A 12226-nucleotide genomic window follows, 5' to 3' on the forward strand; every position below is an offset into this window, starting at 1 on the left:
TTTCGAACCAGCACCATACCAGGGCATTGGTCCGTATTAAAGGGATCCGGTGCTACGTTTTGCGAATTGTCCTGCCACCGTAGCTGTAGTCACTGTGAGGTTTAAAACGTTTTCATTATCTTTATGACTGGCACCAGCGATACGAGCGCATTGATTGACATTATAGGGGCCCGGTGCTGTTTTTAAATAATTTTAGGGCCACCCATGCTATAACCCCGGTGAATTCTCGAACGTTACTTGTTATCATTATGACTTTGGAACCAGCACCATACCAGGGCATTGGTCCGTATTAAAAGGGTCCGGTGCTACGTTTTGCGAATTGTCCTGTCACCGTAGCTGTAGTCACTGTGAGGTTTAAAACGTTTGCATTAACTTTATGACTGGCACCAGCGATACGAGGGCATTGATTGACATTATAGGGGCCCGGTGCTGTTTTTAAAGAATTTTAGGGCCACCCATGCAACAACCCTAGTGAATGCTAGAACGTTACTTGTTATCATTATGACTTTGGAACCACTGCCATACGAGGGCATTGGTCCGTATTAAAGGGGTCCGGTGCTACGTGTTGCGAATTGTCCTGTCACCGTAGCTGTAGTCACTGTGAAGTTTAAAACGTTTTCATTATCTTTATGACTGGCACCAGCGATACGAGGGCATTGATTGACATTATAGGGGTCCGGTCCTGTTTTTAAATAATTTTATGGCCACCTATGCTACAACCCTAGTGAATTCTAGAACGTTACTTGTTATCATTATGACTTTGGAACCACTGCCATACGAGGGCATTGGTCCGTATTAAAGGAGTCCGGTGCTACGTTTTGCAAATTTTCCTGTCACCGTAGCTGTAGTCACTGTGAAGTTTAAAACGTTTTCATTATCTTTATGACTGGCACCAACGATACGAGGGCATTGATTGAGATTATAGGGGCCCGGTGCTGTTTTTAAATAATTTTATGGCCACCTATGCTACAACCCTAGTGAATTCTAGCACGTTACTTGTTATCATTATGACTTTGGAACCACTGCCATACGAGGGCATTGGTCCGTATTAAAGGAGTCCGGTGCTACGTTTTGCAAATTTTCCTGTCACCGTAGCTGTAGTCACTGTGAAGTTTAAAACGTTTTCATTATCTTTATGACTGGCACCAACGATACGAGGGCATTGATTGAGATTATAGGGGCCCGGTGCTGTTTTTAAATAATTTTATGGCCACCTATGCTACAACCCTAGTGAATTCTAGCACGTTACTTGTTATCATTATGACTTTGGAACCACTGCCATACGAGGGCATTGGTCCGTATTAAAGGAGTCCGGTGCTACGTTTTGCAAATTTTCCTGTCACCGTAGCTGTAGTCACTGTGAAGTTTAAAACGTTTTCATTATCTTTATGACTGGCACCAACGATACGAGGGCATTGATTGAGATTATAGGGGCCCGGTGCTGTTTTTAAATAATTTTATGGCCACCTATGCTACAACCCTAGTGAATTCTAGCACGTTACTTGTTATCATTATGACTTTGGAACCACTGCCATACGAGGGCATTGGTCCGTATTAAAGGAGTCCGGTGCTACGTTTTGCAAATTTTCCTGTCACCGTAGCTGTAGTCACTGTGAAGTTTAAAACGTTTTCATTATCTTTATGACTGGCACCAACGATACGAGGGCATTGATTGAGATTATAGGGGCCCGGTGCTGTTTTTAAATAATTTTATGGCCACCTATGCTACAACCCTAGTGAATTCTAGCACGTTACTTGTTATCATTATGACTTTGGAACCACTGCCATACGAGGGCATTGGTCCGTATTAAAGGAGTCCGGTGCTACGTTTTGCAAATTTTCCTGTCACCGTAGCTGTAGTCACTGTGAAGTTTAAAACGTTTTCATTATCTTTATGACTGGCACCAGCGATACGAGGGCATTGATTGATATTATAGGGGCCCGGTGCTGTTTTTAAATAATTTTATGGCCACCCATGCTACAACCCTAGTGAATTCTAGAACGTTGCTTGTTGTCATTATGACTTTCGAACCAGCGGTACGAGACATTAAAGGGACCGAAAACTGAATATAAACCTATCGAAACTTTATGTTCAGCGAAAAGCTTGAACCTTCAAAAGATCACAGAACTCCGCTGAAATCGCTATAGTTTTTCTGTAATCGAATTTTCCATAATTGTATGTCCAGGCACCTAATAGGAAACCGAGCAGCCTGTCAATAATTGCATTATCCCGCGCCATCTGTCGAGGACGCATGTAACCGTGTATTCACACGAGCGTGTTTTCTGACGGCGCAGCGACTGAAGGAGCGAGAGGGGTAAATGATAAGGCGCTGAGGCTACGCCCTTTTGGAACGCCTACACAGATAGTGTTCCAATGTGCTGTCGGCTCAGATGCTGGGGAAGCCGGGGATTACGTTCGCGCTGCGGTTGAACGTTGCAGCATTAATTTTATGTGCACGGCGCTTGGTACACAATGGACGAAAGAAAGCGAAAATTTGTGGCTCTTGCTTTTCTCATTGACGATAGTGAATGCTGCCACGAAAAGAAGCGGTTAAAGAAGCTATGGACGAATGAATGGTTGCTGAGGAAAGAGTACGGTCTGCAAAATAGCCTTCTACGGGAGCTACGACACGAGGACCCATTTGTCTACCGCAAGGTTTTGAGCATCGATGCGGCCACTTTTAAATACATTCTGCTCCGCATAGCAAAGCGCAAAAGGAGAGTATAGAGGCCAATATGCGGGACAGTATACTAGCCAGTGATCGTCTTTCCGTAACCCGTCTGCAACAGGTTCGTTCGAATTATGTGCGCTTAAACATGCCTCTAAACGCATAAAACGTTCGTAAATAAGAGTGAGCGGGAAAGAGTGTAGGAGAGAGTACTGTGAAAGCTGTGCGTCGTCGTTTTTTACCGTGACTCCGTAGCAGTCTGACGGTGTTGAGTGTGGTGTAAAGCAAAGACGGCTGTGGCGTAAAGGTCGCACCTTTCGAACACAGTAAAAACAGCTTCACCGCATAGCAGGTTCTGCGCCAATCATTGCCGTGAATGATAGGGCCTCACTTCTGATTGGGGGACAGAGTGGAGCGTACACCTTTTTGTGTCAATTGTGTGTGTGTCTCTGGTGGTCCCTCTGCTGTACGTTCCGCAAAAGCAAGTAACCTTGTCCTCTTTCTGCAGAAGGGAGGTCTTGCTCAACGGCCCATCTAATACTTTGCTCTCCCCGACGAACTCATGCACCCTCAACGCATCTCCACCCTTCATCCACTATCCTCCATCCGTCTTGCTTTTTTTTTTCGGCTAGCTTTGGTAGCTTCCAATTCCTGCGTTTCATTGACCCCATTGCTTTAGACGTTGGACAGGCCATGTTTTTGTGTCTACAACGCATTCCCAGTGAAACGTTCATCGCGTATACCGGTGGCATAGCGAGGCAGAGTTCACACCCACTCAAACAACCCTTATGATCTGTTTCTTTTCTTTTTCTCTTTTTTTGGTGGGGTACGTTACCGTCCCATACATACATATAAAATTATGGAACAAAACGAAATTCACGAATTGGCACTTTTTGCATATCGCGTTATATAGGAAGCTCCCCTAGTGACTAATTATGAAATAATGTCATGACAAAGCGAGACGTCATCACGTAAGTGTTGCATCTTCAGCACTATAGCTTTGTCCAGGGGTAAAGCACGTTACTCTAAAGCGCTGTGGCAGTTCTCAAACTGTGTGGCTGCGATGAATGGGAAACACGTAAGAATAGTGAAACCCAGGAAAACTGACTCCCTTTATTACAACTGATCGTTCTCGCTGGTGCTTGTCAGAACACGATGTATGCACACAGTGGCCTCCCGTGAATGCGCTGCATGACGTGATGATGACCCCGGGGTGCTGCCATGTAGACTTGTGTAATGACAGCCCTAAAATATTATACCATTATATGGTTAATTTATGATGCCAGACAACTATGAATATGCGTGACCCCACAGTGGCCGGCTTGGGGATAAAATTTTGCACTCCTTTGTCTTACCCGGCGTGCGATACTGCTCACACATTTCTCGTTTTTAAACCAAACCGCTAGCGTCCTGAGCCGATACCTTTTGGTTTGGAACGCGAATGCTGCCAACTCGTTATTATTAATTAACAGCAACTGATACAACGACTGCGCCGTGAATATGGGGACCCAAAAAGTGTTTTGATGTACACCGTTGCTTCGACATCCGGGTGTCTCTTTTCCATTTCAAGAGCGACCTTTTCCCACGTGGCATGTTTCCTCGGTACATTTCCGTTTTGCTCATCGGCAAGCTTACACAAGATCGGATGTTGCTCTACCTGGTGTAATGGATAAAAAATAATAGAGCTTGTAACATTGGCAACAGAGGGTGGCTTTCTTTTTCGCTTCGTCCTCCTTCTGCGCGTCAGTCGTCAGATTCTGTGCCCCGCGAACAAACTATCCGTGTGCTTCTTTCTGACGGACGGAGCTGCTGAGCGCAGTGATGTTGCACAAGGCTCTTTGATATCTCGCCAAAAATACAATGAAAACGTGCGCGCTTCATAGATTCTGCTGTGCGATAAGCTCCGCCCGCGACCGAATGGTTGGATGATTGCGTGATAATGCTGATACCTCCTTCTCCTCCTTCAGTCGCTGCGCAGTCAGAGAAGGCGCTCGTGTGAATACACGGTTAGACGCGCGCTTCCGGGCGCTAATCCAGCGAAAACGAAAATGGCAGTGGGCATTTGTGACCACTTTCTACGTCGAGAATGTCGAGCCTCTTGAACATGACTGCGCTGGAATTCCGCATTCGAGAACTGTCGCTCACAGAGAACTTCTGTTCGTGCGTTAGCGTGCTGGTAAGTGTGTGCTTCGCAGCACAAGATTCCTCGTCCAGAGATTAATCGGAGTCACATTCGTCCTCAGCAGTAGCTCACCGTGCCGTGAACATGGACTGCTTTGTGAAATTTCCGAGTATCAGGAGGAAGCACTTGTGTAAGCCGAAACAGGCGCTGTTTTTTCGTCGCGCAGGTGTTCGTGTGTGAAATGCAAACCGGCGGATACTACGTACGGTACGTACGGTACGGAGAGGTAGAGAATGCGTGTGAAAAGCAGACAGACATGTGCATCACAACTAACGAATATTTCGAAATACGTTGCCTTGACACCGAAGTACTGCAAGTGTCTTTTACATACATCCGAGAAACCGAAGAGCATGGCAACATACGTGGTAGCGCCGTGTGGTCTTTATGCGCTACTTGAACGGCAAGCTGGACGGGAAACCCTTATTTGTGCAGGAAATTCCGTTATATCACCTGTCGAGCATTCACAAGAATGATATGGGGTGCTCCGAGAAAATACAATAGAAAGTGCTCCACTGGATCTCGATCTGCGTCGTTCATGCTATTAGGGATGTTTTCCCATCAGTGTGCAGACTTGTAGAAATGTTGGTGTCAGCAAATTTTCATTTCTTGCTTGCTGCAAGTTTTTCTCATTGTTTTTTCGTTGCTGTCACAGCAGATTATAATTATTAGTTTGTTTCTGGAGGGTTAAGTAACATGAGGGCATCTCTGTATTTGTAGATTATACTCATGTCTTGTATATATGAGGAGTAAATAAGGTAATTTTTATCAGTTCCATTCAGCTGAACTGTGTCCATAACCTTTAATATACTTCTTATTGACCACGTTTCCAAATGCCAATTAATATTTGAACCAAGATTGGGATTTAACACTTAATTAACTCTGTTTTGCTAAAAGGAGTACTTGTAACTGATTCATTATCATATCACCAACTAACATTCCTAAAGAAGGACTTCAGGGCTGACTTCAAGTATTGCAACCCATGATCTGGGTTCAAGGTTAACCATGCAGCATTGGTGTGCATAGTACTCCAAAAAGTCTATATAATTTGTTGCATAAGTTCTCTGTTACTGTAATTGAGGTGTACTTTTGTAAAGTACTTTTGACAGCCCTGCAAACTGAAACTGGTTTCAGTGTACGACAAATGCATCATAACATTTAATTGAACTATAATATCAGAGCAGAAGCAACATTTTGTCACAACTCAAACTATATCTTTCTTTTTTATTGTCCAGAGATTTAGGAAACAGATTAGGACTTCCTGCCCTCTGATGTTTTGACGTACTTGATAGAGTTGTAAGACCTGCAAAAAAATAAACAAGAGAAGTATAGACAGTTTCGTCTTTCCCTTTTGAATTTAACAAGCAAGTTATATTTTACCATTTGTGCACTTCGGTATTCTCTATTGATGAAAAGATTACTGAAACAATAAAACTGCAGATAGATCCAACAATGACGTGTCATCTTGATGAAGATGAGAACTTTTCTTCACGTGTGCTAAGTGAGACAAAAGAAATGTACAATGTACACCAAATCTCTGTCAACTAAAATTTTATATATGTGGATGCTACCACATGGTGTAGTTTCCAACCAAAAGTAGGACTAGGCAACGTTGTTTGGCTGTTGTTGGTAGGTTGTCGGCATGTTGATGTCCTATACCGTCATAGCACATCAATGTAGATGAGGGGCGAACACAGTAGACAGCGTGATGGCTGCCAACTCTCAATTGAAGATTGTAGAAGTACATTGTTATTGTTGAAGAACAAGTAACCGAATGCATAAGTACAACCCATGCAACGCAATGTCACATTAATCTCTCAGAAGGTAGGATTGGGAGAGCAATAGTCTGCAACACGTAACAGATCTAGTACTTCCATCTGTGGACTTTGCATACCTGCTTACAGCTGTTTCTGTCATGTCAACTTGAGTGCCTGGATCACACAGACACGAAGCAGTCTGGTGCCACTTCAACACTGGAAGGCTCCTAAAATCAAATTTGTTGACGTTGACGATGTTCAGTACGGGACAAGTAGGATAACATTACTTAAATGGAATCGCTATATTATAATTTATACATGTGTGACACCTGTACATACCTAAGAGGTTGTGTTGAACTCGTCACCTCGGTGTAGCAAAATCACAGGATACTGAACGGCTGTTTGCTTCGGACTTCTTCGCAATTCGCCTTCTACGTCATCTTCGTGGTCATCGGCAGCAAAACGAGCTCAGCACACACGACACGACTGCTGTATCTAATAGCAGAGTGCTTCGAACCACATTCGTTTTCGCGCACTCTCCTGTGGAATCTTGTGGTAGGAAACGCCCGTCGTCGAAGATGAACGAAGATTATTTTTTCATCCCCGAACACTAAAACTACGCCAGGCATATGTAGGTCTCTCGAATACATGACACAGCAACCACAGACATGTCATTCACTTCGATTTTCTGCTTCGCGCGACCAGCAAGACCATCCACGACGTAGATAATAACCCACAATAAACACGATAACACAGATGCAGATGGCGCGGCGAATCGTAGCTCGTAGCGGCGAAGTAGCTGCATGTTTTATTATTGATGTAGAAACGATGGAAGTGAGAGTCATTTTTAAAATGGGGTTTAGCTGTGAGATAATGCGCGTCAACTTTGTTCTCTACAAAATTAACTCTCACGTGGAAAGGGTTGACCAATCCCTGGGAGCCCTGGGCCCGAAATCCAAGTTGCTCTTTTTCGCCGTTCGTTGGCAGCACCGTCCATGTTCCGGCAATCTTCAAAATATTCATACGTAAACAATATGCCGAATTGAGAAGTAATGCTTTCTGTGTGTTATCAAACAATGATGTTGTGTACGATAGTGGGTAAACATATGGGGGTTATTTCTCACTTTTCAGTCCCTTTCACCCTTTAGTAGCTTATATTAGCGAATGAAATATAAAAGCTGATGGACGGCGCAGCACCCGTTTAAAATGCACGATACCAACATGTGGACCACCAATACCAAAGTGGCAAATGGCGGGCAGCAAATTATACATGGTTCACAGCATCTACAATAGCAATACCAGTCACGAAAAGGGAGTGCGGGTGCCCTTTCAAGTGCGCTAATCTCGTCATTGTAAGTCTTTCAAAAGTGACAACTAACAGAATTAATCGCGCTTCGCTGCGACCGTAGTGAATTAAATATAAAATCCTTAAGCACAGCACATCAACCCTTAAAGTGCACGGTACCAGCATGTGAGCCACCGCTGCCAAAGTGGTAAACGGTAGGAAGCAAATTTTACATGGCTCACAGCACCCGCTATAGCAAGAACAATCACGGAAAGGGAATACAGGTGCCCTTTAAGGTTTACTAGTCCCGTCGTTGTAAATGTCTCGTAGAAGTGAGAACTACCGGATTTAATAACGCTTCGCTGTGATGTGTCAAATGGAATAGAAAACCCTGAAGCGCAGCCCAGCACCCCCTTAAACTGCACTATAACAACGTGTGGATCACCGGTACAAAGTGCTAATAGGGTGAGGGGTGCCACATAAGGTCCTTCATGAATGAGTTCGCGCAGCTATGCGGCGGATACAATATAAGCCCTCGCTGGAACTTAAATTCGAAACCCATCACCGACTTCGACTTTAAAATACCTCGTCGACCTCAAAACCCAGCATCGGAATCCAACTTCAAAATACATCACCGACCTGAGACCCGATCATAGGAATTTATCTTGGGAAACGTTATGGGATCTGAAGTTGAAGCCAGTGTGATGGGTTTTGAAGTTGAAGTTAAATGATGGATTATGATGCGATGGTTCATGATGATGTGATGTGATGTGATGGGCTGCGGGAAAATCCGATCATGATTGATGTTGCATAATGTAAAAACCCCGAGACTAGGGAACACGAAGTCTCGGGGTTTTAATATTATGTATCATCTTCACCAGCACGCTTGCTTCTTAGCCATTTTTTCATGATTGATGTTCAATGATCCTTAGGAAAATGCCGACTAACAGGTAAAAATATGAAAAGTCTAGCAATCGCGAGTGAATAAGATAAGTATTTAACGAGACTGAAGCATTCAGACGGTTAATTTTACTAGAAAACAAGCTTTCGGACGCAGTCTGTCCTTCATCATGTGCTATACATTTAACACTTGGTACAGATATTTATACTGATGTACATCAGAGAAAGGGGACGAAGAAGGTGGTGGAAATGTAATACAATTTCTTGTTAAAGGGATTCAGGTCGGGAAAAAAGTTGGTTGAATGGGGTCCCTTGGTAAGTGGTCAAGGGGAGCCAGCGTAGCGTAATTCGTTGACGCACTCGACTGGCAATCGAAGACTTTTTGACGATTACCATATTTCAATTGTAGCAGGAGCAATCGCACAATCGCCGTGTCTCTGAATGCGCGGCTTACAGAAACGGTCGCCGGGCAGTAGCCTTTGCGGTGGTGCTCCCGCGAAGATTTTTTTCCAAAATTGCGCAAAATATTTTTGCTCAGACGCAACAACAAATTTATTTTAATGGCGATGAGTGGGAGTTGGATCGCCTGGTGGCTTCTTCTGCATATCCCAGAAATGGCATTGTTAAAGGTTTGGAAGCCGCACTGCGAGACGATAGATCGTGTAAGACTTCCTCACACTTTGCACGAGGTGGAGAAAGATTCTGTTGATTTCACGACCAATAGCGAGCCGGATCGAAATTGGTTGGCTTGAAACATTTTTGGGTGTTTATTCTGAAACACACGCTTCAAATTCGTTGTTAACGAATACCACCATCCTCTAAAGCATATTTCCCGATTCTCTCAGACGACCATAGGAGAAATCAGCGCGACAGACAGAGGAATATTGCGTTTTATCGTACAAGTTCCTTTATTTACATTTCATACTGTTTTTTTAAGCTACGGGAGCAGAATAATTGCTGTTTTTGAGGTTGGCTATACAACCAGGCGGACATTCTGTCCAAGACAGTATGTAACTGCTTTATGACTATTTACAGGTTTTAGGGAATGTGATTTAGCAGAATAGGGAGGCAGTGAATATTAAAGGTAACCCTCTTTCCTATCATGATGCGAGCAATACATATATCTCTGTGAATTGACCAGAATCAAGCGCAATCAGGAGCGCAGGAGGAACAACGCCAATTCTACGTCGTGCATTCAAGCGATGGGGCTGATTATACTAGGCGCTGCTCCGTTAACTGATAAACTAGTTTGCAGCTTATAGAAGCCGTGGACGCCGAATGTCGTGTCCCTCATGGGCGCTTGATGCTCTTGGTTTCGGCTTCGGCTCGTCTGCATAGCAAAATGTGGTGATGAATATCTCAAAGTATGGCTCGTTCGGGAATTCTTAAAAAGACCGTGATTGACCGGCTTGAATACCACTATTCGCGGAACCTTACAATTAAAAATTAAAGACCCTGCGAGCATCGCTATTTGTTCATCCCTTATCTAATTAGTTATTGTTTATTTATTAACTTTTAGTTCATTAACAAACTAACTAATCAACCAGTCCATAGATCGATACTCAGAACACATAAATTACGTAGTGTTCACCCATAAATACTAGAGCGTTATGTGCTTACATACGCCATACTCCTTACGGTTCGCTGACAAGGGTATCGCATTTAAAAGTTAATTAGTTTACTTTAGATGGTTATTGATCTAGCGGTTGCAAACTGTCTTCGGCAGAATATCCGTTTGGCTCTATAATTCACCTGCAAAAACGGCATCTCTGCTCCTCTGAAACTTTTGTTGCCAAAAGTCTTTATGTGATAAAACGGACGCGATGTGCACGTATTGATCCTCCTGTATCATTCTTATTAAGTCGTCTCATGTTCTTCCGTTTGTCTATAGGAAAACGCTGGGGACTACGAAGAAAATCTCTATCACGACAATGAGAAGTTGGCTTCCCTGATGGTCACGCCAGACGCTGGAGCTATAAAAGTTGTAAGTTTATGAAGGTTTCTGAGATAATCTTTCAAACCAGCCTGAGTCCTTTAAACCAGCGAAAACCAGCCACAGGGCATCGGTGGAGCGCGCCGAAGTTTTATTGTATAAATGTGCAAGTATAAGAGCCTTGCGTCGATAGTAGCAATCGGCACAAAGGTCGAGTACTCACTCCCCTATGTTTTCCAGACTATGCAACAGTGCAGCCCTGTACTTCTATTCATTTGTTAATATTATCCAGAGATACCTGCAAGTAATGAAAACAAAAAGAAAGAGAGAGAGAGAGAGAGAGAGAGAGAGAGAGAGAGGTGAACAAGCCTGTGTCAGACATGGTCATAGTAGTTGTTCCTATCGAGGACATTTACTTTTCGCAAGCCCTGGCTGACAAAAAAGGCGTTGGTGGCAGATATCCTTGGAAATTGTCCAACATTACGTACTGGGGAACAGCTACTGGAACTTTCCAAGGATGCTGGTGCCTGCATCTAGTTTTCTTGTGCTCATAAAAATACCGCCTCTACAATGCAGTGTTTCTTATTAACTGTAAAGGACACAAGGATCGGTCGTTTCATTCGAGGGAAAATATCCGTGGAAATACACTTTAATGACAAGGGAAGCGACAGGTCAGGTAAGAAAAGCAATGTCCGGTAGGAAGAGATGTCTGTTCTGTAACGCTAAGTGCCTTGAAGTTACTGCAGATGCACTGCGAGTTGACTTGTGGTATGTCCGTAACTGTATTCCAATTAAAGTATTCCATTCTCTTGTACACTAGGAGTGGGTTTGTTAAATTTTGGACCGTATGGTACCACAATTCGAGTGACGGGTTCTAAAGGATGTTCCGCCTTGGTAGTTCTGACTACTTAGATTGTTGAGCAACACAAAGACGGAGGGCCACTGCACCTGTTCTTGTTTTGGGGTGAGCGCAGTATTGTTTTTCTAACGTCGTGCAACGGTGATCAGCATTGAGTATCTACACTAAAAAACACAAAGCAGTCCAATAAAGTAAAATCATTTAATGACAGAGTGGAAAACCGAGTGCTTAGTGTTCTCTGCAATGTGCTTGGGTAGGGCAGTCAAGGGAACACCCTCAGGAAGGGGAGTCAAGGGAACACCCTTAAAAGCGGAGCATCCTAAACACCCCAAATGGAGTCATATGTGTGACGAGCGTGGAAACCCCCAAGGGGGTTTCCCATACTCCTTTTCTTTTTTTCTGAGAGTGCTGCGGCAAAACTTCACACAAACTGTCATCCGACAGGCCAACCAAACCAGCCATCTTGTGAATTCCTCCTATAGGGATCGCCACTCAAGGGTCGGAGAGCTAGCACAATACAATACATTGTGTGTGTAATTAAGCGTCTAATGGCACAAGAGCTAACTGGGCCAAAGGACGCCAAAAACACTATACAAGACAGACGTTATTTCAGTTCTACAGCTAGGTCCACGATCTATTTACAG

General features: G+C 43.8%; 1 protein-coding gene across 3 annotated transcripts in view; it reads left to right on the forward strand.

Moving 5' to 3' along the window:
* The window catches only part of LOC135373191 (A disintegrin and metalloproteinase with thrombospondin motifs 2-like), a 159275-nt gene that overhangs the window by 60967 nt on the left and 86082 nt on the right, over positions 1 to 12226 (forward strand). For all 3 annotated transcript variants that reach the window (XM_064606432.1, XM_064606429.1, XM_064606430.1), the window contains exon 3: positions 10682 to 10774. In XM_064606432.1, coding sequence (XP_064462502.1) covers positions 10682 to 10774 — 93 coding nt within the window. The remainder of the gene's footprint in view (positions 1 to 10681; positions 10775 to 12226) is intronic.

The sequence above is a fragment of the Ornithodoros turicata genome, unplaced genomic scaffold (genome assembly GCF_037126465.1).
Source record: "Ornithodoros turicata isolate Travis unplaced genomic scaffold, ASM3712646v1 Chromosome22, whole genome shotgun sequence".
Classification (NCBI taxonomy): Eukaryota; Metazoa; Arthropoda; class Arachnida; order Ixodida; family Argasidae; genus Ornithodoros; species Ornithodoros turicata.